At 42.2% G+C, this 25,099-nt stretch overlaps 1 protein-coding gene across 1 annotated transcript in view; it reads right to left on the bottom strand.

Moving 5' to 3' along the window:
* Positions 1-23,620, bottom strand: part of LOC147092754 (uncharacterized) — a 43,942-nt gene extending 20,322 nt beyond the window's left edge. Inside the window, exons 1-2 of the mRNA XM_085975674.1 lie at positions 23,552-23,620; positions 21,993-22,056 (exon numbers count right to left, since the gene is read on the bottom strand). Coding sequence (XP_085831800.1) covers positions 21,993-22,056; positions 23,552-23,620 — 133 coding nt within the window. The remainder of the gene's footprint in view (positions 1-21,992; positions 22,057-23,551) is intronic.
* Between the last annotated feature and the right edge of the window lie 1,479 nt (positions 23,621-25,099).

Below are 25,099 nucleotides of genomic sequence, written 5' to 3'. Positions count from 1 at the left end.
CAGTGTTTGTGAGTGAATGTTTTGAAGCGAGTATTTTGATGTGTTTTAGAGGTTTCGGAGTGTATTCGAGTGTTTTGTAGTGTATGGGACGGTTTTGGAGGTTTTGGAGTGTGCTGGCGTGTTGTGGAGTGTTTTGTAGTGTATTAGAGTGTTTTGGAGTGTTTTGGACTGTTTGGACGGTTGTGTAGAGTTTCGGAATGCTTGTAGTGTTTTGGACTGTTTTGTCGAGTTTCGGAGTGCTTGTACTGTTTTGGAGTGTTGTGGAGCGTTCTGGTGTGTTTTTGAGTTATGTCGTGTTTTGGAGTGGATTGGAGTGTTTGGAGTGACTGTTTGAAGCGAGTGTTTTGTAGTGTTTAGAGGGTTTCGGCGTGTATGGGACTCTTTAGCGCGTTTGAGAGTGTTTTGTACTCTTTTGCTGTGTTTTGATCGTTTTGGTGTGCTGTTGAGTTATGGAGTGTTTTAGAGTGAGTGCTTAGTAGCCAGTGTTTTGGTGTTTTGGAGTGTTATGAGTGTTTTGAAGTGTTTTGTAGTGTATGAACTGTTTGGAGAGTTTGGCAGTGTGTTGTGTGTTGTGCAGTGTTTTGCATTTTTTGGAGTGCTTTGAATTTTTGGAGCGAGTGTTTTGCAGTATCTCGAGTGTTTGGGACTGTTTTGTAGAGTTTCGGAGTGCTTGTAGTGTTTTGGACTGTTTTGTAGAGTTTTGGAGTGCTTGGTACTGTTTTGGAGTGTTTGGGAGTGTTTTGGAGTTTTTTGTAATGTTTTGGAGTGCTGTGGTGTGTTGGTGTGTTTTGGACTGTTTTGGAGTGTTCTGGTGTGTTTTTGAGTTATGTCGTGTTTTGGAGTGTTTTGGAGTGGTTTGTGTGTTTGGGAGTGACTGTTTTGAAGCGAGTGTTATGGTGTGTTTTAGAGGGTTGGGAGTGTGTTGGAGTGTTTTGGAATGTTTTGAGTAATTGCGTAGAAGCGAGTGTTTTGGAGTGTCATGGAGAGGTTTGGAGTCTTTTGTGTGGTTTTGCAGTGTATGGGACTGTGGAGTGTTTTGGATTGAGTGTTTTTTGGAATGGTTTTTTGCAGTGTTTTTTGTATTTTTTTGGAGTGTTTTTTGGCGTGTTTTTTGAGTTTTTTGTTGTGTTCTTTGGATTGTTTTTTGGAGTGTTTTTTGGAGTGATTTTTGGTGGTTTTTGGATAGTTTTTGGGAGTGTTTCTTGGAGAGTTTTTTGGAGTTTTTTGGGAGGTTTTTTTTTGAGTGTTTTGTATTTTTGAGTGTTGTGGTGTTTTGGTGTGTTTTGGACTGTTTTGGAGTGCTGTGGAGTGTTCTGGTGTATTTTAGAGTTATGTTGTGTTTTGAAGTGTTTTGGAGTGGATTGGAGTGTTTGGGAGTGACTGTTTTGAAGCGAGTGTTTTGGAGTGTTTTAGAGGTTTCGGCGTGTATGGACTCTTTTGGAGCGTTTGAGAGTGTTTTGGACTCTTTTGGTGTGTTTTGGACTGTTTTGGAGTGTTCTGGTGTGTTTTTGAGTTATGTCGTGTTTTGGAGTGTTTTGGAGTGGTTTGGAGTGTTTGGGAGTGAATGTTTTGAAGCGAGTGTTTTTGTGTGATTTAAACGGTTTCGGAGTGTATTCGAGTGTTTTGCAGTGTAAGGGACTGTTTTGGAGCTTTTGGGAGTGTGCTGGCGTGTTGTGGAGTGTTTTGGATTGAGTGTTTTTTGGAGTGTTTTGGTGTGTTTTTTTGGACTGTTTTTTGGAGTGTTTTTTGCAGTGTTTTTTGTATTTTTTTGAAGTTCTTTTTGGCGTGTTTTTTGGCGTGTTTTTTGTTGTGTTTTTTGGATTGTTTTTTGGAGTGTTTTTTGGAGTGTTTTTGGTGTGTTTTTTGGAGTGTTTTTTGGAGTGATTTTTGGTGTTTTTTGGGAGTTTTGGGGAGTGTTTCTTGGAGAGTTTTTTGGAGTTTTTTTGGAGTATTTTTTGGAGTGTTTTTTAGTTTTTGAGTGTTTGGTGAGTTTTGGATTGTTTTGGAGTGTTGTGGGAGTGTTCTGGTGTGTTTATGAGTTATGTCGTGTTTGGAGTGGTCTGGAGTGTTTGGGAGTGACCGTTTTGAAGCGAGTGTTATGGTGTGTTTTAGAGGGGTTCGGAGTGTATTCGAGTGTTTTGGAGCGTATGGGACTGTTTGGAGAGTTTGGGAGTGTGTTGGAGTGTTTTTGGAATGTTTTGAGTTATTGCATAGAAGCGAGTGTTTTGGAGTGTCATGGACAGTTTGGAGTCTTTTGGTGTGGTTTTGCAGTGTATGGGACTGTTCTGGAGGGTTTGGGAGTGTGTTGGAATGTTTATGTGTGTTTTGAGTGAGTGCTTAGAAGCGAATGTTTTGGAGTATTATGGAGTGTTTGCGACTGTTTTGTAGAGTTTCAAACTGCTTGTGACTGTTTTCGAGTGTTTGGGAGTGTTTTGGAGTGTTTTGGATTGTTTTGGAGTGTTTTGGAGTGTTGTGGTGTTTTCATCTGTTTTGGAGTGCTGTGGCAAGTTTTGGTGTGTTTTTGAGTATGGAGCGTTTTGGAGTGGTTTGGAGTGGTTTGGAGTGTTTGGGAGAGCCTGTTTAGAAGCGAGTGTTTTGGAGGGTTCTGGAGTGTTTGGGCGTGTTTTGGAGTCTTTAAGTGTGTTTTGCATCGTTTTGGAGTGTTTTGGTGTGATTTGAGTTATGGAGTGTTTTGGAGTGTTTTGGACTGTTTTCAAATGTTTTGGAGTGAGTGCTTAGAAGCGATTGTTTTGGAGTGTTTTTTGGAGTGTTTTTTGTAGTGTTGTTTGGAGTGATTTTTGGAGTTTTTTTGGAGTGTTTTTGGGAGTGTTTTTTGGACAGTTTTTGGGGTTTTTTTTGGAGTTTTTCTGGTGTTTTTTGGAGTGTTTTTTGGAGTGTTTTTGGGAGTGTTTTTTTGGAGAGTTTTTTTGGAGTTTTTTTTTGGAGTGATTTTTGGAGTGTTTTTTGGAGTGTTTTGTATTTTTTGAGTGTGGTGGTGTTTTGGACTGTTTTGGTGTGTTGTGGAGTGCTCTGGTGTCTTTTTGAGTTATGTTGTGTTTTGAAGTGTTTAGGAGTGGATTGGAGTGTTTGGGAGTGACTGTTTTGAAGCGAGTGTTTTGGAGTGTTTTAGAGGGTTTCGGCGTGTATGGGACTCCTTTGCAGGTTAGGTTGATTTGGCTATGATAAATTGACCCTTAGTGTTACGGGATTAAATACGTGGGGTTACGGGGATAGGGTGGGATATGTGTCGGTGTAGGGGTTACGGGGATCGGGTGGGATATGTGTCGGTGCAGGCTCGATGGGCCGAAATGGCCTCTATCTGCACTGTGGGGTTTCTGTGATTTCTGTTCTGTGATTATATCTTCACCAAAGCACCATGACCTTGATGTGCCAAACAACTGCCTGAACCCATGAAGTTAATACTTAAAACTAAAGGCTTTTATTAAGTAAAAATCATGGCATCAAGTTAACACAGGGCAACCATCATTCATCACCGACCCAGCCCTTATGAGTAAAACCCAGCTCTTATAAATAAGACTCACACCAATCAGGAGGGTCAATAAAGGCGGAGCTAGGGAGGAACATTAGTGGTTACACCTGTAAAACATTCCAGACATTAACAAGTACAACAACAGACAATCCTGAACACAGTTATTTCATCACATTCACCCCCTGCTATAGATTCAGTCTGTCAGGAGGTCTAATATTCCTCTGGTAATGACGTAACTCTTGCCAAGGCTCCTCCCGGAGTACCAACTCCGGTTCATCTGAATTCCCAGAATCATCAGTGCTTTCCACACTGAGGGTTTGTGTCTCTGAAGGTCCAATACCACGATTGAAAACTCCACTCTCAGAGTCGAACTCTTTTCGAACTCCAGCAGGTGCAAGATCTTTAATAGAGACCATATCCTCTCGCCCATCCGGATATTGAATGTACGCATACTGGGGATTAGCATGAAGGGGTTGTACTTCCTCCACCAGTGGATCAGTCTTGTGGCCTCTCACATGTCTGCGCAACAGCACAGGGCCCATGTTCGTCAACCATGTGGGTAACGATACTCCATTAGTAGCTTTTCTTGGAAAGCTAAACATCCTTTCATGAGGGGTGGCATTCGTCACTGTACACAAAAGAGACCTTATGGAATGCAGCACGTCTGGCAGGACATCCTGCCAGCGAGAGGTCGGCAGGCCTTGCGACTTCAAAGACAATACAATAGCCTTCCACACTGTCGCATTTTCTTTCCCGACCTGCCCATTACCACGAGGGTTATAGCTGGTAGTTCTACTCGTTGCAATCCCTTTCGATAGCAAAAACTGTCACAATTCTTCGCTCATAAAGGAAGAACTCCTATCACTATGTATATAGTTAGGCATGCCAAACAAAGAAAACAGTTGGCAGAGGCATTTAATTACAACAGCACTGGTCACATCCGGACAGGGGATAACAAAAGGGAACCGAGAGTACTCGTCTATAATATTAAGAAAATAGACATTATGATCGCTCGATGGAAGGGGACCTTTAAAATCGAGACTGAAACGCTCAAATGGTCGAGTTGCTTTAATAAGATGAGCTGGCTCGGACGGCTTATAGAAGCGGGGTTTGCATTCAGCACAAACACAACAGGTTCTGGTCATTGCCCGGACCTCCTCAATAGAGTAGGGTAGATTGTGGGACTTAATGAAGTGGTTCACCATGGTATCCCCAGGATGGCAGAGTGCATCGTGGAGACTTTGAAGCTTATCTATACCTAGACTAGCACATACTCCTCATGACAAAGCATCCGATGGCTCATTAAATACTCCAGGCCTGTACTGAATATCATAGTCATATGTTGACAGTTCTATTCACCATCTTAAAATCTTATCATTTTTGATCTTGCCTCTCTGCTTAGTATTGAACATAAAGGCCACAGATCATTGGTCAGTAATAAGCGTAAAACGTCGGTCAGTGAGATAATGTCTCCAATTCCTGACTGCTTCAATAATCGCCTGCGCCTCCTTTTCCACTGAAGAATGTCGAACTTCTGGTCCTTGCAATGTACAAGAGAAGAAAGCTACTGGTCTACCAGCTTGGTTAAGAGTTGCTGCCAATGCAAAATCAGATGCATCACTTTCCACTTGAAAAGGGATCTTCTCATCCACGGCACATACCACTGCCTTCTCAATGTCCCATTTGATATTACAGAAAGCCTCCTGAGCTTCTGCCGATAGCGGAAAAGACGTCAACTTAATAAGAGGTCGGACTTTATTTGAGTAACTAGCCACCCACTGGGCATAGTACGAAAAGAATCCCAGACACCTTCTTAAAGCTTTTACAGTGTGAGGTAAAGGTAATTCCTTAAGTGGGCGTAATCTTTCAGGATCTGGCCCGATTACCCCATTCTCCACAACGCAACCAAGAATACACAAACGTGTAGTATTAAAGGTACGCTTGTTTTCGTTGTAGGTCAGGTTTAACCTCTTTGCCGTCTCTAGAAACTTCACGAGATTTTGATCATGCTCCCGTTGGTCGCACCCACAGATAGTAACATTGTCCAGGTATGGGAATGTTGCTTCCAATGCGTATTCATCCACCATACGATCCATCTCCCGTTGGAAGACGAATACCCCATTCGTCACTCCAAAGGGCACCCTAAGGAATTGGTACAGGCGCCCATTAGCTTCAAAGGCCGTATAAGGTGGATCTTCTATTTTAATAGGGAGTTGATGGTAGGCAGACTTTAAATCAATGGTGGAGAACACGCAATACTGAGCTATCTGGTTCACCATCTCAGAAATACGAGGCGAAGGATAGGCGTCCAATTGGGTATACAAGTTTATTGTCTGGCTATAATCGACCACCAGTCTTTTCTTTACATTAGTTTTAACCACCACCACCTGGGCATGCCACGGGCTATTACTGTGTTCGATGATTCCCTCCCGTTGAAGCCTTTCCACTTCCTCTTTTATAAATGTTTTATCTTCTGAACTATACCGTCGACTCTTAGTCGCTATAGGTCTGCAATTAGGAGCAAGGTTCACGAACAAGGAAGGTGGACTTACTTTTAAAGTAGAAAGGCCGCAGGCTGTGAGTGGAGGCTGAGACCCACCATACTTAAGGGTAACGCTCTCATGCTGACACTGGAAGTCCAAGCCTAAAATTAAGTTCACACACAAGTGAGGTAATATAAGGTGTTAAAAGTCCTTATACTCTGTATCCTTAACGGTCAATGTGACTTTACAATATCCAGTTACCTCCGAAGTAAGGGACTTGGACGCCATCACAATTTCACTTCGAGTAGGATACACCTTCAATGAACAGGAGTTAACAAGGTTGGGATGTATAAAACTTTCAGTACTGCCACAGTCTATCAAACACCCAGTAGGACGACCATTAATCTTAATGTCCATCATAGATTTCGACAAGGAACACGGTATGGTCTGGTCAACCGTAACTGAGGCTAGAGTAAAATGATAGGCGGCAGCAGAGAAGACATCGGGTACAGGATTACCCTTACACACTTTACTAAAATGTCCCCGTTTCTTACAGTTAAAACAAGTAGCCTCTCTGGCTGGGCATCTTTGCCTGGAGTGTTTAGATTGGCCACAAAAATAACACTTAGACCCATGGGGTACAGCCGCAACAGTAGGATTAAGTGGAGGCTCCATTGGCGTTAAGGATGCCTCCATACTCGGAACACACAGGCTGAGAGGGACGCATGGGCTGATGCATACACTACTAAATTCTTCTGGGCTACATCTAACGATCGAGCCGTAGCAATGACTGTTTTTACAACTAACGAGTCATTCTCGAGGAGTCTCTGTCTAATATAATTAGATCGGAGGCCAGATATAAAAGAATCGCAGATGGCTTCTTCCTGATGCAATATGGCAGAGACAGCCTTGTAGTTGCAATCCTTAGCCAAAGCCTTAAGATCCTGCAGGAAATCATCCAGGGATTCCTTGGGTAATTGCCTGCGAGTAGACAAAAGATACCTGGCGTATACTTCATTAACCGACTTAAGGTACTGGGCCTTAAGAGCTGCAAGGGCCTCTTCATACGTAGTAATATCTTCAAATATAGAGTAAGTTTGATGACTTACCAAGTTGGTTAAAAGACCCAACTTGCTAACTGTTGGATCGATCGATGCAATGAAGTGTTCAAAATACCGAAGCCAGTGCGTAAATTTCTTCGACGCATCTGCTGAATGGGGATCGATATCCAGACGCTCTGGTTTCAAAAATCGCTCCATCTTCCAAAGTTGTTACTTAATAAAAATTGATGTGCCAAATAACTGCCTGAATCCATGAAGTTAAAACTTAAAACTAAAGGCTTATATTAAGTAAGAATCATGGCATCAAGTTAACACAGGGCAACCACCATTCATCACCGACCCAGCCCCTATGAGTAAAACCCAGCTCTTATAAATAAGACTCACACCAATCAGGAGGGTCCATAAAGGCGGAGCTAGGGAGGAACATTAGTGGTTACACCTGTAAAACATTCCAGACATTAACAAGTACAACAGACAATCCAGAACACAGTTATTTCATCACAGACCTCAAACTGCCTTTCACTGCCGTGCCAGGAGCGAGACCCAGTGCTTGATATTATATGAGGAAGTGTTTGGGGTGTATAAATCAGAAGGTGAGCATTTGGGCCATTGAATAATGGGTTCTCATATTTGGAGGATGGGACGGAGAATTCGTAAGGGACAGTTTTGCGCAGTTGTGCTCCCTGCCTGGGGTTTCAGTACATGAGTATGGGGTTGGAGACAGGACTGAATGTCCAACATGTGTTCATCCCCAGTGAGACTGCGCACCAGGAACAGAGCATGGTCATGTGACCCTGTGACAACTCGACTGGGCGGAGCTCCGTCTGCTTTGTGACATTGTTACTGGCTCCTGGCTCCTGGCTCCTTTGTGATGTCACCTGGAGACAGGTTTCCAACCCTGGTTATGCTCCATCAGTGATGTGTTACTGTGGGCGGAGCTGGAGTTCGCAGCAGATATTGTGAGTGAGTATAGTCCCTAAAAGTAGGGGCAAGGAAAGAAAAGAACAACTTAATATTAAAGTAAGGAATTCAACCAATATCATTAATTGTAAATAAATACAAATTTAATATATTAATCATCGCAAAATTAGTCCTATTGTTTTCGAGTAACAGATTCTACATTTAATATGAATCATTTTAGTATTAACAGATTACTGGACTGAGCATTATCTCAGGAAGGTGGAGAGAGCAAAATCGAATCAGCACCACACCAACTGGAAATCCAAAAAGGTCGCTGAGTTCACAGGGCTATCTTGTGGGACAAACAGCTCTATTTTCCAAGATGGGAATAAAGCAGGAAGCTTCATAAATGTTTGTAAAGGTGAGTAGGTCCACTGAGAATCCCATCAATCCAGGACCTTGCAACATGAGAGAATAACCAGCTATTGAGTGCCGTTTAATTTCTGGGATAAGCCTCGGCCTTTTCTGCTGCCCTTTGACTGGGGGTTCACTGGTATCTAAAGCTAGCCAATATCTTTAGTTCTTGAACCACTCGCCAGAGGGGATAACTTTACTCTATATACTCTATCAAAACCTCTCATCATCTTGAAAACCTCTATTAGGTGACCTTTTATCTGTCTCTGTTCCAAGCAGAACAGCCCTAACGTTTCCAAAATCTCATCCTACCTGAACTTCATCATCCCTAGTAACATCCTGAGAAATCTCCCCTGTACACTTTCTAAGGCCTTTACACCTTTCTTGAAGTGTGGTGCCTAGAATTGTCCACAGTAATCCAGCTGAGGCCTAACCAATGATTTATAAAGTTCTAGCATGATCTATTTGCTTTTATATTTCTTTCCTCTGGTTATAAACACAAGTAACATGTATGATTTTTATCCACATTATCAGCTTGCCCTGCCACATTTAAGGATTTGTGGATATGGATACCAAAGTCTCTCTGCTCATCTACCCTGTTCAGAATCGTGCCATTTATAGTGTGCTGTCTTTCCATATTAGTCCTCCTACAGTGCATCACTTCACACTTCTCCGCATTGAACCTCATCTGCCAATTTCACCATCCTGTCTATGTCATCCGGAAGCATGTACCTGTCCTCATCACCAACTACTACTTTGCCAAGTTTTGTTTCATCTGCAAACTTTATAATTCTGCTCCGTACACCCGAGTCTATGTCATTTATAAAAATTGAAGAGAGAAATGGGCCCAAAATGGCCCATTGGGGAACACCACAGCAAACAACTTTCCAGTTTGAATAACATCCGTTCACTCCCACAATTTGCTGGCTGTCACTGAGCCAATGTTGTATCCAGATCGCCACTTTCCTCTTAATTCCATTCGCTTCCATCTTCTTAAAAAACCACATATCCAAGCCACATATCCAAGTTTACCAAAGACACAAAGATAGGTGGTATTGTAAGCAATGTAAATAAAAGCATAACATTACGAAGAGATATTAATAGAACAAGTGACTGGGCAAAACTGTGGCAAATGGATTTCAATGTAGGCAAGTGTGAGGTCATCCAGTGATATGATCCTATGCCTGATTTTACCAGGTGTAAGGGTTTTCTGGGCATCTGCTGGGCAGTAGTTGCACAAATACCCCAAATCTGCAGCAGCGAAAGTGATTTTTGGGTCAGTGTGTTAGATCTGTCAAGGTGAGCCTTGACACATCGCAGGTTCTGGGTTTTGCTCATGCGCAGTGCATGTGGAAACCCAGAACTAGTGGGGCCTTTCTGATGGCTTACGACAGCATACGCTTTGCATACACCATCATCAAAAGCACAACATCCGGGCCCTAAACCTGAGTCTACATCGTTTATAAAAAATGGAAAGAGTAATGAACCCAAAGTGATCCTTGGTGAATGCCACGGCAAACAACCTCACAGTCTGAAGAAATATCCATCCACCACCACCATTTGCTTCTTGTCACTGAGCCAATTTTGCACTAATACCACTATTTTCCCCTTATTTCCAGGGCTTTCATCTTCTTAATAAGTCACATGTACAAGACACATATCCAATTTTTCCGAGGACACAAAGATAGGTGGCATTGTATGTAATGTAGCTGGAAGCAGAGGGAATGGTGGAGTTGCTAAATTAGTACTTCGAATCTGCCTTCACCAAGGAAGAAGATGCTGCCATAGACATTGTGAAGGAGGAGGTAGAGGAGATACTGGATTGGATAAAATTTCATAAAGTGGAGGTACTAGAAACGCTGGCTGTACTTAAAGGGGATAAGTCATCAGGATCAGATGGGATGCATCCTAGGAAGCTGAGGGAAGTGAAAGAAGAAATCAAGGAGTTACTGGCCATAATCTTCCAATCCTCCTTAGAAACTAGGGTGGTGCCAGAGGACTGGAGAATTGCAAATGTTGCACACTTATTCAAAAAAGGGTGCAAAGATAAACCCAGCAACTACAGGTCAGTCAGTTTAATCTTGGTAGTGGGAACGCTTTTAGAAACAATATTCAGGGACAAAATTAACAATCACTTGGACAAGTGTGGATTAATTCAGCAAAGACAGCATGGATTTATCAAAGGCAAATCGTGTTTAATTGATCGAGTTTTTTGATGTGGTAACAGAAAGCGTTGATGAAGGCAATGCAGTTGACGTGGTGTACATGGATTTCCAAAAGGTTTTCAACAAAGTGCCACATAATAGGCTCGCCAGCAAAGTTGAAGTCCATTAAATAAAAGGGACAGTGGCAGCATGGATAATATATTGGCTAAGTGACAGGAAACAGAGATTAGTAGAGAATTGCTTTTTCCCCCACTGGAGGAAGGTGATACATTTTGGTAGAAAGAATGAGGAAAGGAAATATAAACTAAAGGGTACAATCCTAAAGTAGGTGCATGAACAGAGACCTAGGGGTATATGTGCACATAGCATTGAAGATGGCAGGGCAGGTTGAGAAAGCAGCTCATGAATAGACCTATCGTGTACAAAAGCGGGGAATTATGATGAACCTGTATAAAACACTGGTTCGGCTTCAACTGGAAGATTGTGATCAATTCTTGTCACAGCACTTTCGGAAGGATGTGAGGGCATTAGAGAGGGTGCAGAAAAGATTTACGAGAATGACTCGAGGGATGAGGGAATTCAGTTATGTGGATAGACTGCAGAAGCTGTGGTTGTTCTCCTTAGAGTAGAGAAGATTGAGAGGAGATTTGATAGACGTATTCCAAATCATGAGGAGTCTGGAAAGAGTAGATAGAGTGAAACTGTTCCCATTGGCAGAAGGTTCGAGAACCAGAGGACACAGGTTTAAGGTGATTGGCAAAAGAACCAAAGTAACAGAATAAAAAATATTTTTTACGCAGCCAGTGTTTAGGATCTGGAATGCACGGCCTGAAATGGTGGTGGAGCCAGAGTTAATCGTGGCTTCCAAAAGGGAATTGGATAAGTACCTGAAGGAAAAAAAGCAGGGCGACGGGAAAGGGACTCGCTGAAGTGCTCTTGCAGAGAGCCAGCACGGGCACAGCGGGCCGAATGGCCTTCATCCGTGCTGTAACCATTTTATGATTCTATAATTGCAAAGCATTAAAAATATTATATGTGTAATTAGCACGGAATGATAACACCCCTCCCCCACTGTTAAAATAAATACACATTCTTTATATCATTTGGAAAGAGGACAAAACAAATGACAATGAAATTGTTGAGATTGATGGATAGTCAGTCTGTTTCTGAATAGAAAGGAAATGTATTTTCAAAGGCGTTAATTTCAGACAAGTGTTAGATCTGCAGAAATTTGAGAGACGAAGGAAACGGCAGCACAGAGCCGCGAGCTGGACATGGTACATACTGGAAGGAGTGAAATGCCCAGTTTCAGCATCGTGAATGGCAAGTTTGCAGCCAATTACAGGATCCATTTAGTTACAGATTTCACTGGTCAGCAGCCGAATGGTCTCACCAGAAAGGATGTTTGATGTCGTGATATCAGTAATTTATTTAGCGATTTTCACGGTCTTAGCGTCTCCCAAAGCACTTCACAGCTGACTAGCTGTTTTTTTGAGATATGATAACTGCTATTTTATGGATTAACGTGGCAGCCAATTTCCCACAAACTATAATTAGCTCAGTTAATCTAGTGAAACATAAGTGACAGTGTCAGCCCTTTATATTTCACTAGATTAACCTCCTGGGATTGAGAGCAATATACTGGCATGGATTGATGATTGGTTAACAGACAGAAAACAGAGAGTAGGTATAAACGGGTCATTTTTGGGTTGGCAGGTTGTAACTAGTAGAAACATAGAAACATAGAAGATAGGAGCAGGAATAGGCCATTCGGCACCTCGAGCCTGCTCCGCCATTCAATGCGATCATGGCTGATCATCCAATTTCAGTACCCAGTCCCTGCTTTCTCCCCATACCCCTGGATCCCTTTAGCCTTAAGAAATACTCCTTCTTGAATATATTTAATGAATTGGCTTCTACTGCCTTCTGTTGTAGAGAATTCCACAGGTTCACCACTCTCTGGGTGCAGAAATTCCTCCTCATTTCTGTCCTAAATGGTCTACCCCTTATCCTTAGACTGTGACCCCTGGTTCTGGACTCCCCAACAATCAGGAACATCCTTCCTGCATCTAGTCTGCCCAGTCCTGTCAGAATTTTATAAGTTTCAATGAGATCCCCTCTCATTCTTCTAAACTCCAGCGAGTACAATCCCAATCGTCCCATTCTCTCCTCATACGTCATTCCTGCCATCCCAGGTATCAGCCTGGTGCCGCAAGGATTGGTGCTCGGCCCTCAGCTCTTTACAATCTATAGTAATGATAGGTAAGGGGACCGTGTGTAATATATCCAGGTATGCTGACTTTGCAAAGCTAGGTTTGAAGATGAACTGCGAGGAAAACGCAAAAAGGCTGCAAAGGGACATAGACAAGTTAAGTGAGTGGGCCAGAAGTTGGCACATGGAATATAAGGTACGGAAATGTGAAATTGTCCACTTTGGTGGGAAGAATAGAAAAGCAGAATATTTTTTATAAAGTTGACAGACTCGTAAATGTTGGGATTCAGAGGGATTTGGGTGTCTTTGTAGAGGGATCACAGAAAGGTAACATGTATGTGCAGCAAGCAATTAGGAACACAAAAGTTTTTTAAGCCTTTATTGTAAGGGCGTTGCAGTACAAGAGAGAAGAACATTTCTGCATTTTCTGCTTTGGGAAGCCACTCTTGGAGTACTGCATACATTTTTCGTTTCCTTACCTAAAGATGGATATACTCGCCTTGGAAGTGTTGAAGCGAAGGTTCCCTAGTTGATTTCTGGGATGAGATGGTTTTCATGTGAGGACAGATTGAGTAGAATGGATGTATATTCTCTGGAGTTTAGAATAGTGATAGTTAATCTCATTGAAATGTATACATTGCTTAGAGGGTTGAACAGGGTAGATGCTGAGAGGTTGTTTCCCCTGGCTGAACAGTCTGTAACCAGGGACCATGGTCTCAGGATAAGTGGTCGGTCATGTAGGACTGAGATGAGGAGACATTTCTTGGAATTCTCTACCCCAGAGGGCTGTGGATGCTCTTTCGTTGAGTAAATCCAAGAATGAGCTCGATAGATTTTTGGACACTAAGGGAATCAAAGAATGTGGTGAGAGGGTGGGAAAGTGAAATTGAGGTAGAAGATCAGCCGGGATTGTGTTGAATGGTGAAGCAGGCCTGAGGGGCCCTATGGCCTACTCATGTTCAAGTGGAAATGGATATTTTAGATAAAAAGAAGAAACAACTAAAGGTACTGGATATATGCAACGAAAAAAGACAATAGTGAAAACTAAGAACCGGTTGTGTGCAGAAGCAAATCAGTTGATGGTTAACGTGTAGACCCAGCGTCAGATTTACATTTTTGGAATAAGTTTTTCCTGATTTATTGTAGAACTAGCTGGGGGGAGCCCGGCTTTGCCAGGGCTGTTTTGGGCCGGGCGGTTTAAATCGAGTGCCAGGCTTTGGGCCCTGTCTGTGTCCCTCTGTGAATCTGCTGGCGGGCAACATTTCTACCTTTTAATACCTTGAAAGATGAAAGTGAAAGTACTTATAAAACGTTTTTGGTAAATCTTATGTTATTTTTAAAAGAGAAACTAACTTTTTCAAAGCTGGATAAGGAGAGTAGTTTGAGCTGCAAGCAGTGAAACAATGGCTGGCAGATCCCTGAGATGAAAACGATTAGTCCCGCCCACACACACACTTAATACCTTGAAAGATGAAAGTGAAAGGATTGTACAATCATGAATGAATGAAATAAACCAATAGTCACAGAGATACAGGCCCCACAGTATCAGAATCTCGTGACTAAAGGGTTGGTGTGTGTGTTTAACGAAACGGAGTGATTGACAGGAAGTAAAGAAGGAAATCTGAGAAGAGATATATAAAGTGAGACGAGTGAATTTAGAATCATGGAAAAAAAGGAGATGGAAAGGAGGATTCCCCTCTGTGGGGGGAACTGTATTATATAACACGATTCCTGGAAGATAAAAATAAAAAATGAATTGAATCACTGAAAAGGAAAGGATGGGATCCTGATGACAGTGCAGAGAGCCAAAGGGCTTGGTGGGGGGGACAAACCAAAGATAAAGAGGGAAAAGGGGAATGGTAATCTTAGCTTGTTATCAGAAACAATGTAAGGAATCGAAACAGAAGGGTGAGATGAAGAAGGAAAAAGATCTAATTTGCAGGCTAACCAATTTGAAAACTCAGCAAAGGAAGGAAAAAAAACAGGGATTTGTAAATCCAGGGAAAGCTGCTGATTCACCGATTTAAAAATGAAAAAAAAGATAAACTTAAAGCTTTACCAAGATGGAAGTTATTAACATCTGTACCGAGACAAATAAAACACAAGATTTGCTGAGTGAATGGAACCTTAAAAATATGCTGGAATTTCAGGTTGTATGAAATTGTGTGTTAAAGTGTGAATGTTTCCCTGATGATGAATGTTTAAGAAGTTACAATATTCCTTTGTCTGAAAGTCTGTCCTTAAAAAAGTAAAACGTCTATTGTGTGTTTTAGCTCCACCCACTTCTCTGTGTTAAAAAAAGCATTTAACCCTTTTGTCTTGTCTTGGATTTAGGAAGTTTTAAGAATGTGCGAATAAGATTGTGCCCCCAGAATGAAAAAAAACTACTACAATTTAAGTTAAGCTGGTGTTTGAAATCTGGGAAGAGCAACAAAAAGTTTGTTTAACAAAAGATTAAATTCAGTCTAAGATTTAACATTGGAGTTATGAGGTTAATTAACCTATTAAAACCAGACTTTCATTGTGGCCATGATGAAATTCTGGTTGGTGTAAATTGGTGTAGTCCGAATTGAATAAGATAACTCCACTCCGCAAGAACATCTGATAGTGGCAGGTCCCTCTACCATATTTAATTGACTACGGTACTGGGAGCCCTTGGAATGCAGGACTTAAATTAAACCCTAGAAAGGTACAGGTAGGGAAGGACGAAGAAATCTACCTAGGATACATAATAACACAAGGGAAGAGACAAATGCCCGAAGACAGATGGAAGGGGCACTAGGACCAGGAGGAAAGCTAGCAGGAGTGGCACTCAACCACTGGCTATGTGCTTTGATTTCTCACAGTAGCGTACTTACAAGCAGCTGGAGGTGGCAGCAGGAAGGGACTGCGCCAGAGACGGGAGGGGGTCAAGCAGGTACTAGGGCTATTTATTATTGCTGGAACTTTATCCAAGAATATGCAGAAATGGCCCAGCCTATACAGGATTTGATCAAAGGGGGGGAACCATCCCAGGAGCTGATGGACTGGGGCCTGGACCATGAAACAACTTTTGTAAAGTAAAACAAGCCCTCGTAAGTGATCCTGCCCTGGGATTACCAGACCAGAATAGGCCATTCCACATCTTTTTCTACCACAGTAACGATCATTACAATGGCAACGGACAGGTTAAAAGGGAAGGTCGGCTAGAAGGAAGCCGATCGGCTCAGGCAGCAGATTTGGTGGCTCTCACCGAAGCTGTGAGGTTACCCAAAGGAAAATGATAGTCGGTATGCCTTTGGGGTGGTGCCTGATTACATGGTAGCCTGGAGTAGGCGAGGATATGGCATCAGGAGCAGGACCCATAAGACACGGGAATATAATCAAGGAATTAGTAGGAGCCTCTCTCCTACCCCAAAAGTGTGCAATAATAAATTAAAGCGCAGAAGAAGATTACTGACCGACAACAAAAGGGCAATGCATGGGCAGATGAGGCAGCCAAGCGGGCAACTGAGAAAGGGAATCTGACCAATGAAGCCCAAGTGTTCGTGTTTAGATCAAGTGTGAAAACACAACTGTCTTTTTCGATCAGGAATGTTTTTAAGTTACGTGACATGACGCAATAATGTTTTGCTCCACCTTCAAAAGCCTGCAAAGGAGGCCCTTTCCACTGACAGCTGTTCACCAAGCAACAACTTCAGTATTACTGAATAAAATTTAAAGATATTGGACATTATTAAATTTAAGTTTCTTAATGTTATGTTACTATTTCCCCACAGTGATAGAAGGAAAATTATGATTTGATAAATGGAAGTTATCTTGTAAACTAATTGCAGCACCGTCTCAAACGGCCGGAAGGCTGCTTGGGAGGCTGTCCTCTTACACAAAGATAAATCTATACAGATAGTTAGAGACATGAGCCAGAACCCCGCAGCTATGATGAGAATGGAAGGAGAGGATCACTGTTGCACCAGTGAGGAGGAATTAGAGTATGTAGACAAGATCAGGGAATTATCTTTGACAGAGGCAGACATAGAGCTATATGTGGACGGGTCCCATAAATATGTTAACGGAACACCACGAACAGGTTGGGCTGTAGTGAAGGGAGATGCCATCGTCCAGAGGGAAGGAAGATTACCAGGAAATAGTTCAGCTCAAGTTGCTGATCTAATGGCATTGACAGAAGCATTAAAATTGGCAGAAGGAAAACAGGTGAACATTTATACCGATAGCCGCTATGCTTTTGGCATAGTACATGATTATATGGCAGCCTGGAGTCGAAGGGGGTACATCACCTCGGGAGGGGGGGGAGCAAACCTATACAGCATGAGGCCTTAGTAAAGAAATTGGTAGCTGCCTCGGGGCTACCCATGGAAACAGCAGAAGTAAAGGTAAAAGCCCATCAGCGAGGGAACTCCCCCACAGAAAGGGGAAATAGAGCCGCCGATCATGCAGCCAGAAAAGTGGTAGAGCAACAGATTGCAGCGGCAAACAAGAGCAACACCGAACCGGAAACACAGATAGACATAGCTGCTATAACAGCATTGCCAGAAGATATAAGCAAATTACATAAGGAAGTATCCCAGGAGGAGAAACAGCTATGGGAGCGAGGGGCGCAAGAGAAAGGGCGGGGGGGGGGGGGTTGGGGAATATGGAGGAAAGAGCAGCAAATATGTTCACCAAGCTGTATACAACAAGAGTTAATGAAAATGTACCATGGTAGACAAAACACAGGTATATCCAACATGTTAAACAACCTCCAGCGATGCTGGTGGTGGCCCGGAATTAAACAAGCTGTGGACAGATTCTGTAGACACTGCCCCATATGTGCACAGTATCACATAGGGAAACCTGTCAAGGTAAAGTGGGGACATCAGCCGAGACGAAGAGGCCCATGGGAGAAGTTGCAGATAGACTTTACTGGACCTCTACCAAAATCAAAGGGAATAATGTACTGTTTGGTAATAATAGATCAATTTACTGGATGGGTTGAAGCATTCACCACTAGAGATTGTACGACAACAGCAGCAGCACGAATAATGGCAGAGGAGGTACCACCCTTAGAGTTCAGGGATGGTGGAAAGGATGAACCGGACTTTGAAATTATCCTTAGCTAAAGCAATAGAAGACACAGGACATGGATGGGCAGAGTTACTCCCGAATATACTAATGAGACTTAGAGCAACTCCGAATAGAATCACAGGGCTGACACCTTTCCAACTAATGATCGGACGAGCAATGACACTGCCGGAAGGAGTCGCTACGGGGGTGAGGATGCAGGGCCCCTGAAGGATAGAATTAGGAGATTTATTAAACAATTGTGTACGCGATTACACGCTCTCAGACATGAGGCCAAAGACCAACACATTATACGGGATCTAGAACAGGATACACGGGACGACCAGAATGAGATCCCAGCAAGGTGATGGCAAAAATAGTACCAGCCAAAGCAGGGCTAGCACCCAGATGGTCAGTACCCTACGAAGTGTTAATGAACAGTGACATGCACTTGTATAGATGAGTTCGGAATGGGTAAAGGAAGGTGGAAGCACTGGACTCAGTTAAAAATATATAACAAAGACAATGAGTAAGCCAGAAATGGTGCCTTTTGAGGAGAGTGAGGAGTATGCTAGAAGGTATAAAGAATGGGAAGGGGAGTTTCTACATATATTAATAATGGGGCTGTGTATGATGATAATGTTATGTGCCATAGTTTGCATCTTCAGATATGTCTGGTGGCAGAGCCACAGAACAAGAAATGAACAGCATTTTGAACTGATAGAACGGATAAGAGTGGAATAATTCTAACTGGCTGGTGATGACCAGCCCCCCTTTTTGTAATTACAGGAACATTAGACGTCCGGAATGAGGTGGAACATCCTCGCCTTGAACCTAGGAATGAATATATGTATTGCCGTTGTCGAGGGGGATTAGTAATAAGGAAAACACAGGATGAGGTGTATTTTAGTGTGGCACATAGAGTTATTAAGCTTGCCATTAATATGAGTACTTTTGAGATGCCCACGATGTGTAACAATCTTAGAAAGCAAATATGGAACTCCGTGTGGGTAAAACAATTAGAGGGCCCACAGGGAAAATCTATCTTACAAAGACGTAAGAAACGGGGGATATTGGAAATGGCCGGAGCAGGGTATGCAGTTGGGTTAGCAACAGTTAATAGCCTGGACATAGAAGGAGTAGAAGCACTACAAGCAAAAATAGAGAAGTTACTAAAACAAACCACTGGAAATAGCCAGCAATTGGCACTGGCAGGAAAACAATTGATAATACAATTGTTGTGGGTGGAAGAGATAGTAGCCCCCATGCAGAAACAATCAATACAATTATTCATCGGCTTACCAATGCTTCTCGCCAAACCCATAAGGAATTATTATGTGCCATGTATGGCTCATGGCTATTATCAAATGCTCAGCATAACATGAGGCAAATAAATAATGGACAGATCCCTGACTGGATTACAAATGAGGATCTGGAACCTTGGATTAACACAAATAAAAGCCTATGTAAGGGGCGTAAAATGGGACAAGTATACCGGGCAGGCAATTGTCTGACCCCATGGACTAAGATGATTGACTTTGTACTGGCAATCCCACAACTCCCGGAAGAGGGACAGCCCATATAATATGTGATTAATATAGGAGAGATACAAAGGGAAAGTTGGATTAAATATCATGATGTCCCCACCAAGGCACTTTGGGAAAGGGATGAAGACAATAACCAGAAGAATGGGATCATATGGGGGGTGGTAATGGACGGGTGCCACCACAAGGGAATGACATGGGCGTGCACACACCCCACCCCCCACCAAGGGAGACACATCCGAGTGCGGATTTACAAAAACCATCAATTGCACCCTTGAGATACACCCAAGGGGAATACACCAGACAAGGGTAGCACCAAGGAACAACGGGAAATTTTGTGTCACCACAACTGAACAGAAATATGAATATCAAGATCTGATTTGTCCCATTCCCCAACCAAACTTTTGTTTTGATCTAAAGATACCTACACAGATAGGACACTAATATATACACCCACCAAGGCCACAGGATAAGAAAACCAGGTCACTTGATAAAATGGGACTTAATAAAGATGTTGAAACTTATGTCATACCAGAGCCCAAGGCAATTTCCAAGTTAGAGGAAGAGGAAGCTTGGAACAAGTTACGGCAGGAAACGAAGGAAATTTTGAAATATTATCATAAAACAGAGAAGACTTAAAGAAACAACAAAAAGACATTAGTGCAACTTTAGATGAAACTCCTTGGTACAATAAGATCTGGAACTGGGGCCTAAATGTCGATATACTCCCCTGGATAAGGAGCATATCACACGTGTTGGTAGTTATTCAAGGCACCGTATTGATGATCCTTTTCTTCTTAATTTGTGGATATTGCCGGTGGTGAAAGAACCAAGACCTAGCACAAGCCATAACCAAACAAATAAAGATGGAAGGAGAGAAATAGACACTGTTGCTAACCACCAACAGACAAGGGGTAGGGCGTGAGAAGAATTATTATGAAAACTGTATTTGGGATTGCGGAAGTATGAGTACTAGACACCCTGACTTGGTACAACTAGGGCGACAGTACTCATAGCAAACAATCTTAAACTGTAGCACATTGGCAATATTGGGTCAAAGTGACCAATGGGCCATAAGGGGGGACTGAAGTAACCAAATCACTATTAAACTTTAGGTTTGTATGTTAGAATATGTATAATTTAGCACCAATGTACAAGGTGGAGGTAATGAGATAATTCATAACCTGAGTTAAAACTAGATATAGGTCTGTATATTGCATTTACCCAACTAAGCTTTAAGAACATGATTAAGTGACTTCAAATGCTGAGAAATTAAACTGCAGAGCAACTCGTGGGAAGATTGGGGAGGATGTCTGCTCGGCCAGGCGAGGCAGCACATATACAAGTTAACATACCTAAGAATTTGTTTGTTGTAAACACACAACAAGTTTCCATTACATCAAAGTATGGTGGGACTAATCAGAATGTGCTTGCTTTGCAGAAGCAACACAAGCCAAGGTCAGAATCTGTGCTTTGCAGAGATTGAACGAGGACAGTTATCTTAAGAAAACATGTAACGAGCAAACAACCTGGCCAGAGATAAACGGACGGTTGTAAAGCAATACATTAAAATGAGGCCCGCAGTCACAGAAGGTGAGGGGACCAACTGATAACAGAACTGTGATCTGTAGATGACAGGAAGGATGAAATGTCACGGTTTATAATTGCCATTTAGCAATAACTCTGTATATGCTGAAAATCTTTGCACCTGCCCCTAGGGGAGGGGTTTGATTTTTGTATAATTGTGAATGTTGCTAGGATATTGGTGGAGTCGAATTCAGACAGCACTCTGAAAGGTTCTCCCCAGGCATGCGAGTAAAGACCGATTTGAATCATAACTCTGAGTCTGTCATCTTTTCCGGGGATGGTGTGAGCGTCGACCTTGCATATTTCTTGGACCGCAAAACACCTATAACAGGCCATGACCGTAAATGCCACAGAATTCAGGCTAATTCAAAACCAGAAGGCAGGACAAGAGTGTAAAAACTGCAACAGAATGGCGAAGAATAATCTCATATTGAACATGGCAAGTGAAGAGAAGGGTAATAATAGTCCCAGAGGAAAGTTATGACACTATTCACAAAATGTTTTAAACGGCTTGATTGCTTGTGGACCGCAAAAGTTTTTGATGATGATGTAATGGTCCGCATAAAGGAAAAGGGTGGGAACCGCTGCCCTAGAGTCCAAAATCTATCTATATCAGCCTTGAATATATTCACATACTAAGCATTCGCAGCCCACTGGGGCAGAGAATTCCAAATATTCACAACCCTCTGAGGAAAGAAATCCCTCCTCATCTCTGCCTTACATGATCTATCCCTGGTCCTGAGACTATGCCCCCTAGTTCTAGACACTCCAGCCAGGGGAACCAATTTCTCACCAGCTACCCTGTCCATCACTACAGAATCGTATATGTTTCAATGAGATCACCTGTCATTTTTCTAAACTCCAGAGAGTATAGACCCATTCTACACATTCTCTCATCATAGGAGAGACATCTCATCCCAGAAACCAATCTAGTGAAACATCGTTGCACCGCCTCCAATGCAAGTGTATCCTTCTTTAGATAAAGAGACTGAAACTGTGCACAGTTTTTCTGGTATTGTCTCTCCAAGTCCCTGTACAATTGTAGTTCTCTCATAATCAAAACCCCTTGCAATAAAGGCCAAAATGCCATTTGACATACTTATTGCTTCCTGTACCTGCCTGCTAGCTTTCTGTGTTTCTTGCATGAGGACACCCACATCTCTCTGAAAATCAACATTTAAAAGTTTATCACAATTTTAAAAAGAATCTGTTTTTCTGTTCTTGCTACAAAAGCGAATAACCTCAAATTTCCTTAAAGTGCACTCCACCTGCCACCTTACTGCCCACTCACTTACACTATTTATATTCCTTTGCAGACTCTTTGTGTTTTCCTCACTGTTTACTGTTCCACCTAGCATTTTATTGTCAGCAAACTGAGGTCCCAGCACTGATCCATGCGACACCACACTAGTTACAGCCTGCCAACCTGAAAAGACCCGTTTATCAAATGCTCTGTTTTCTGTGCGTTATCCAATCCTCTACCCATGCTATTATACTACTCCAACCCCATGAGCGCTTATCTTGTGTAATCATTTTTTATTTGGCACCTTATCGAATTCCTTTTGGAAATCCAAGTGTACTACATTCACTGGTTCCCCTTGATCTACCCTACTATTTACCTCCTCAAATAACTCTACTAAATTTGTCAAACACAATCTCCCTTTCATAAAACCATGTTAACTCTGCCTAATCATGTTATGATTTTCTAAACATTTTCCAGACGACTGACTTCAGGCTTCCTGGCCTGTAGTTCCCTGTTTTCTCTCTACCTCCTTTCTTGAATAGCAGTGTGACATTTACTAACTTCCAATCCATTGGGACCATTCTAGAATCGAGGGAATTTTGGAAGTCCTAAACCAATGCATCCACTATCTCTGCAGCCACCTCTTTTAGAACCCGAGGATGTAGGCCGTCAGGTCCAGGGGATTTGCTGGCTTTCAGTCCCATTAGTTTCTCTCGTACTTTTTCTCTACTTATATTATTGACGTTAAGGTCCTCACACTCATCTTACATTTGGTTCCCCACCATGTTTGATAGGCTTTTTGTGTATTCTACTGTGAAGACAGAAAAAGATATTTTTTTAACATTTCTGCCATTTCCTAATTCCCCATAATATTTCTCCTGTTTCATCCTCTAAGGCACCAATTTTTACTTTTGCTGCTCTCTTACTTTTTAAGTACCTGTAGTAGTTTGATAATCTGTTTTTATATTTCTTGCTAGTTTTCTCTCATATATCATTTTTTCCCTTTCTATCCATTTTTTGGTCAACCTTTGCTGGTTTCTGAAACTAACCAATCCTCAAGCTTTCTACAATTCCTCGCAACGTTATAAGCTTGTTCATTCAATCTAATGCCATCCTTACCTTCTTCAGTTAACCACGGATGGATCACTTTTCACGTGGAGTACTTTGTTTCTCAATGGAATGCATGTTTGTTGAGAATTATTAAATATTTATTTAAATGCTAGCCACTGCTTATCTACCGCCATAACTTTAAAACTATTTTTCCAATGCACCTTTGCCAACTCGCCCTTCATACCTATGTAAGAGTTTAGATTCGGACTTAGTCAAGTCACTCTCAAACTTAATGGCCCAACATTTGCGGTCAGAGGCTTCCCGCTGGCAGATGCCTCCAACCTGTAAAAAATCTACAAATTTACCTGGTGGTCTGTGAGATATAGTGAGTTACACTCCTGGGCCTCTTCCAGTATCGGCGGGTAGAGGCCCATGTAGCCGAGGGGCGCTTGTGAACCATATGTGCCCCTGGGATACATGGGGATACCTTGGAGCGGAAAGCCCATCCAAAAAACAGATTGGAATCCCCATTCATATTTATGGGAGCTCTGCACGAACGGAATCCCCATAAGTGCGAATGGGGATCAATTGCACAATACACAAACACATGAAATAAATGTTTAAAAATGCATATTTTCAATAAATTCTAAAGCCATTTAATTAAATACATTAAACACAAATTTAATTTAAAAAACATATGTTTTAACGGGCTAAAAATAAATGTCTTTATTAGACAGGGTATTTAATGTACAAATTAGTGCTAAAGTTTTATTTTTCTAGTTTTTCAAAGCACTTATCCTTGTAAAAGCAGGCCTTATCGCTTTATTTACCAGGCGTAAGAATTTCACAGGCATTCACCGGGCGGCAGGAGGGCAAATATCACAACTCTCCACCTGTGGAGGCCCTTTTCCCGGTGTTGGAGATAATCTGTCAAGAAGAATCTTGACAGATGACAAGATCCGGGTTTTAGTGTATGCGCATCACATACCTAAACCTTTGGGAGTGTACACACCTCGTAGCTACCCGTAGGCATCGCAAAATACGGCCCTTTGTGAAATTCTATCATATTATGTTCACTCTTCCCCAGGGGATCCTTTACTATGAGAATGCTATTTCACCCTGTCTCATTACACAATACACAATCTAAAATAGCCTGTTCCCTGTTTGGTCCCATAACGTATTGTCCTAGGAATTCTTTGGAGATTTTTGGATAACAAGCGAGTCAAGGGATATGGGGATAGTGCAGGAAAGTGGATTTGATGTAGAAGATCAGCCATGATCTTATTGAATAATGGTGCAGGTGCGAGGGGCCAAGTGGCCAACTACTGCTCCTATTTCTTACGAAAATGTCTCGAATGCAGACCAAGAACTCATCCTCCAGACAACCTTTGCCAATTTGATTTGTCAGGTCTATATGAAGAAGAATGCTGCAGTGTGAACAACTGCAAAAACTTGCATTTATACAACGCCTTTAATGTATTCACACTTCCGAAGGCACTGCACAGGAGCGTTATCAAACAAAATTTAATACCGAGACAGAGAAGGTGATTTTAGCACTGGTGACCAAAATCTTGCTCAAAGAGTTAGGTTTTAAGCAGCATCCTCAAGGAGGAGAGAGAAGTGCAGAAGCGGAGCGGCTGATGGAACAAATTCCAAATCATAGGTTCCAGGCAATTGAAGGCCTGGTTATCTGAAAGAGGCAGGAATTGCAGGAGAGTAGCGAACTCGGAGGGTTGGAGCACTGAAGGGGGTTACAGAGATATGGAGGGCTGAAACATGGAAGAATTTGAAAAAAATGGTACAAATTTTAAATTGAGGCATTGCCGTAATGGCAGCCAATGTAGGTCAGCGAGCATCGGGCCGGTGGGTGAAGGGGAATATGTGCGAAATAAGATATGGCCCGCTGTGTTTCA

The sequence above is a fragment of the Somniosus microcephalus genome, unplaced genomic scaffold (genome assembly GCF_052327205.1).
Source record: "Somniosus microcephalus isolate GS21.2 unplaced genomic scaffold, FLI_Smic_1.0 unresolved_chr2, whole genome shotgun sequence".
Taxonomy (NCBI): domain Eukaryota; kingdom Metazoa; phylum Chordata; class Chondrichthyes; order Squaliformes; family Somniosidae; genus Somniosus; species Somniosus microcephalus.
Note: the sequence above shows the minus strand (reverse complement) of the source record. Positions and strands in the feature narration are given on the sequence as shown.